At 49.0% G+C, this 4,863-nt stretch overlaps 1 protein-coding gene across 2 annotated transcripts; it reads right to left on the reverse strand.

Moving 5' to 3' along the window:
* Positions 1-720: 720 nt before the first annotated feature.
* Positions 721-4,596, reverse strand: GPR12 (G protein-coupled receptor 12). 2 transcript variants are annotated; one of them, XM_031001185.3, is made up of 2 exons: positions 4,159-4,366; positions 721-3,422 (listed from the first exon to the last, which is right to left on the reverse strand). In XM_031001185.3, exon 2 carries the CDS (start codon positions 3,405-3,407, stop codon positions 2,403-2,405), a length of 1,005 nt encoding a protein of 334 aa, XP_030857045.1. In that variant the 5' UTR covers positions 3,408-3,422; positions 4,159-4,366; the 3' UTR covers positions 721-2,402. The 2 variants fall into 2 exon arrangements, with proteins under 2 accessions (XP_030857045.1, XP_055215697.1); XM_055359722.2 differs by having other exon boundaries at positions 2,295-3,018; positions 4,159-4,596.
* Positions 4,597-4,863: the final 267 nt, after the last annotated feature.

Genomic DNA, 4,863 nt, shown 5'->3' on the forward strand with positions numbered 1-4,863 from the left:
GGTGATCCACCTGCCTTGGCCCCCCAAAGTGCTGGGATTACAGGCGTGAGCCACTGCGCCAGGCCAAGTTTTATGTCTTAAATGTAGAGTCAAAACTCTGTGACAGGAACATGTTACAAATCAGTTTCCTCAGCCCTGGTATCCACTGAGGGATGAAAGCTTGCAAGGTACAGGGAAGGAGCAAGACTTAGACTTTGGAAAACCTGGCTTCAAATTCTGACTCTATCCTTGTGCTTTGTGGCCTCGGGCACATTTTTTATCCTCGCCTCTCTTAGTCTTAGTTTTCTCACCTATAAAAGTAGTAGTTTTGTGATTATAGTAAAACAGCATGGGGCCTGGCACACATGTGGTCACAACAAGTACATATTATTTTCATTATAATTCTGACTATTGGAGATATGCAAATGGAGCCACTATTTTTATAAAATCATCACTTATTCCTTTAAAACCTCATTATGGATATTTCCTAGCCCCTCTCAAAACCAACTTACCTTTGTCAAGTCTCCTATGGTGGTGCTATTCAATTTTAATTAATTAAAAACGAACAGACTCATCATGCTCAACCTACTAACTCCATCAAATGTTCAAAAGAAATGTTTTAAAGGCATCAGTTTTATTAGATTGATCATACAGTGATATGTATTGAAAATTCTCTCCCGCTTCTTAAGTATTTCAGTCCCTCTCCTGCTTCCATAAGTAACCTCAGAGAGGAGACACAGATTCAAGTAGAGGATTTATTCACACGTGTGCTACATTAGAAGAGGCTCTGGAGAGAAGGCATCAGCATGCAGGCTCCCAGAATGGTCTTGAGACCACCCTGGGCATCACATCTGGGACAAACCGATGAGGTTAATTTATTACAAATGATTCCCCAATGACCCTGAAATACTGCTTTTGCTGCCATCTGAATGGGCTAAGTTAATGTGCTGCCAAGAATTTTTTCCACTGATTATATAGACATAACTATAAATCCATTGCAAATGGAGGGAAGGTACCTGTGTCTACATTTGTCTGCATGAACAGAAAAGAAACCTGAGACACATCGATTTTATAATGTGTTTAAAGTGAATTCTTCTTTGCAATTTCCTGACTACATTCTTGTTCTCTGAAAACAGGCAATATGATTTTTATTGTGTATAAATTGGTTTTTGGTGAAAAGGAGTTAAAAGATTTCAAACTTAACTTTTCATCAACAGCCAATGGTCATTCTGTTTATGACCTTACAGGATATAGCTGGTATATATCACAGTCATAGATGGATGCTGTGCACTGACAAACAAACCTAATCATTAAAATAGGGGACTGCCTGTTTCAAATGCATTATGCACCACAGACAGTATGAACCAGAAAAACTTGGCCTATAATATTTATTCTAATTATCTCAATCAAGAATAACCATTAATATATTCTCAGAGAGAGAGGAAAGGTGATTTTTTTAATTTCATGATAATGTCACATTAGTTTTTTTCAGAATATATTAAAATAAATTTAATCTACTTTCAATTGCTATTATTAATATTTTTTCCTTTTGTTTTCTGAAAACAATCAGACAATAGCTTAAGAAACTACAATGGTGGATCTAATCAATCCTACTTCATATGAAGATCAAAACCTATTTCAGGATTCATTTTAGAAAGTACATATTGAAAAACTATATTGAAAAGTGACCCGTTGGAATCTAGATTGACATGGCAACATTTGAAACAAGTGGCCTAGCTAACACAGTCGACCATGCAGAAGGAGTTGCAACATTTATAGAAATACCGAAGTAATTCTTGTGAACAGTAACTGCCGAAAGGAAAGAAAGAATGGATAAGAATGGGTTCACGGTTTCAGTGTCGGTGACATTACTGAGTTCACGTTAGCAAATGAGGTCCCTTCCAAACACAATTATGTAAACTATTTGTATTGGATTGAAAGGGGTCATATTCTGTTACATACATGCAGCATTAAAAAAATCTACCATCATGTAAAAAAAAATAGTCTGGAAAAAGTAAGTCTTTCTCAATTTTCCTCAATCACTCAAATTTATTTTAAAGTCCAGGTAAAAACTCTGAAACTCATTTACTTCTAATAACATCATGGGCATATCATATCCCTTCCTTTCCTACCCCCAGTCAGCCCTCCAAACAAAGTATAAAAGGAAACCCTTGCCCCCAAGCAAAACAAAATAATATTGAGTGAAGAGCTCAACAATTTTTTTTTAATGGTGAAAACACTGGTAACATTATTTTCACTTCAATCACTTAACTCATCTGAACGATGTCATTGTTTCACGAATGCTAAGTGCTCCTGTGGCTTGAGAGGGAATCCAATGCAAGGAATTCAAGGGAAGCATCTCAAACCTTGGCCAGGCAGTGGAAGTGCTTGGTAAATGCAGAGTCCTCCTGGGTGCAAGGGTGCTACACATCACTGGGCGAGCGCGCTCTCTGGGCGAGACTGGACGGGATGCAGCCGCAGCAAATGAGACAGAGCGCTTTCTGGATCTCTTGGTTTCTGAAAGCATATATGACAGGGTTGATGATGGAATTGTAGGTGGCGGGCAGGAGGGTGGCGTAGGTATAGATGGAGGGGTAGGTGTAATCTGCTATCAAGGAATAGAGGGTGAAAGGCATCCAGCAAGCAGCAAACGTCCCCAGGATGATAGCCAGGGTGGAGACCCCTTTCCGGGTGGTCACATAGTGCGACGTGGCCAGGAAGTGGTGCTGCAGGGCTATCTGATGGGCGTGCCTCATCACAATCTTACAGATCTGGATGTAGAGCTGAAGCATGAGCGCAAACATGAAGAGGAAGGACACCGAGAGGATGGCCGCGTTGTTCTTGGTGAGCGGTCTGACCACGCTGCAGGTGGACTCGTCTCGGAGGCAGTTCCAGCCCATGACGGGCAGCAGCCCCAGGCAGATGGAGGTCCCCCAGAGCATGACGAGCATGACATAGGTAAACGTGACCGTCCTCTCCGAATGGTACGTCAGAGCGTAGTACAGTGAGAGGTAGCGGTCAACAGTGATAGCCAGCAAGCTGCAGACAGAGGCAGAGAAAGAGGCGACAATGAGGCCGATCGTGACCAGCTTGGTGGCTTCTGACTGAAGCAGGTAGGCAAAAACAAAATTGGTGATGAGTCCAATGCCGGCCAGCAGGTCTGCAAGAGCCAGACTGCCTATCAGCAGGAACATGGGCGCTCGCAGGCTGGGATTGTGGAAGATGATAAGGACCACAATGGCATTTTCACAGGAGATGAGGGTTCCCGAGGTACACAAGACAATGTCCCAGGGGTTGACTACGAGCTCAGGCTCTGGCTCTACGGCAGGAACCCGGGAGGAGACAGCAGCCGAGATGTTCTCCGCAGCAGCGGCATCTAAATAATCCCGAGGCAGCCCGCTTAAATTGACCTTCAGGTCTTCATTCATTTTAACCCCTGTCCTCTTCAACGAAAAGACAGGCTTTTTAATGTTTAAATACAGCAGGGTGACAATCCAAGATCATGCAAAAAACACACAGACAAACAGAAAGCCAGCCCCTGCTCAGATACCAGTACCAAATGCCACAAGCTTCGGGAATGAGGAACTGTTGGGAAATGAAACAAAAGCCAAAGTCTCTGTGGTTTAAACCCCACAACAAAAATGCCGTTTGGCATTGGGGAAAACACAGGGTAGGACTTCAAAACACCAGCGTGAGCGAGGCAGGCACACACGGACTCGCGGCGGTCTGTTTGCAACAGCGCTGGGAATGCACTTTGGAAAATCACATCTTGCATGCTGAAAACGAACAACTGTTTGACATCTGGGCTGCTGCCGAGAAAACCACGCGGCAGCGGCAGGTCTCGAGCCAGGGGCCGCCATCCTCGATGGAATATTTAAATCGCCTATTTCCATCGAACTCCCACCCTCCAAACGCATCCCCCGCGCGCGTGCACATCCTCAAACGCACCCCCGACCGGAACAAAGAGGGGCTCCAGACTCCCCCCGTGCGCACGGGGCAGTCGGGAGGGCCACGAGAGGGAGGTGTGTGCAATGGAAGTACCGAGACAGACAGACAGACAGATGCCCATGCACTGCTGCCGATCCCCTGGCGGCGGGGACGGGAGTCGGACGCGAGGGGGACAGACAGCGTGCGGGGACAGGCGGCCCGCGGGGGCGGGGGGGTCATCGAGGGGGTCACCTTGGCTCGCCCAGGCCGAGGGGGCTCCTCCGGTGCTTCCGAAGCGCGTGGGCTACTCGTGTCGCATGCCGGCGCAGTTGCCCGCTGTGGCAAGGGGGGGGCGGCAGGGCTCCGGAGCGGGCCGGGAGGGCGCGGGGCGCGCACTCCGCGGCAGGTGAGCGGGGCGGCTGCAGGTGAGCAGCAGGCTCGGCTCGCTCGCCCAGCTTTCCCCGCCGCGCCCGCCCGGCCCACACGCTCCCCGCGCGCGCACCGCCCCCGCCCCGCGCGCGCCCGGCCGCCCGCCCGCCCGCCCGCGGGATCCCCGGGAGGCCGCGCGCGCCCCCACGGGTCAGGGCTGCTGTAGGGTGCAGGCAGGCGAGGGCGGCCCAGGGGCGCGGGGCGAGGGGCGAAGGAGCCAGGAGGCTGAGAACTGCACGGTAGCCCTGCCTGCCTGCCGCGCTGCGCGCCCCACCCCAGCCGGCGGCCCCGGGCTTGCACCGGGCGGGGCAGGGGAGCGCTGCCTGGGAGCCCTGTGACCTATTTCGTTCCTGTGGTTTCCCTGGGGAGCTCCAGCCTCTACAGTCCTGGCTTTTCCACGCCTTTACCTAAACCACTACATTCAGGGCCAAAAGAATTGCTTAGGATGATATTCACGATCAGCAGCAGGGATGCGGGGTGGACAGGTTAGGGAAGCAGATCTTTAAAACAACAAAATGCCCCGCACGC

Source organism: Gorilla gorilla, chromosome 14 (assembly GCF_029281585.2).
Source record: "Gorilla gorilla gorilla isolate KB3781 chromosome 14, NHGRI_mGorGor1-v2.1_pri, whole genome shotgun sequence".
Lineage (NCBI taxonomy): Eukaryota > Metazoa > Chordata > Mammalia > Primates > Hominidae > Gorilla > Gorilla gorilla.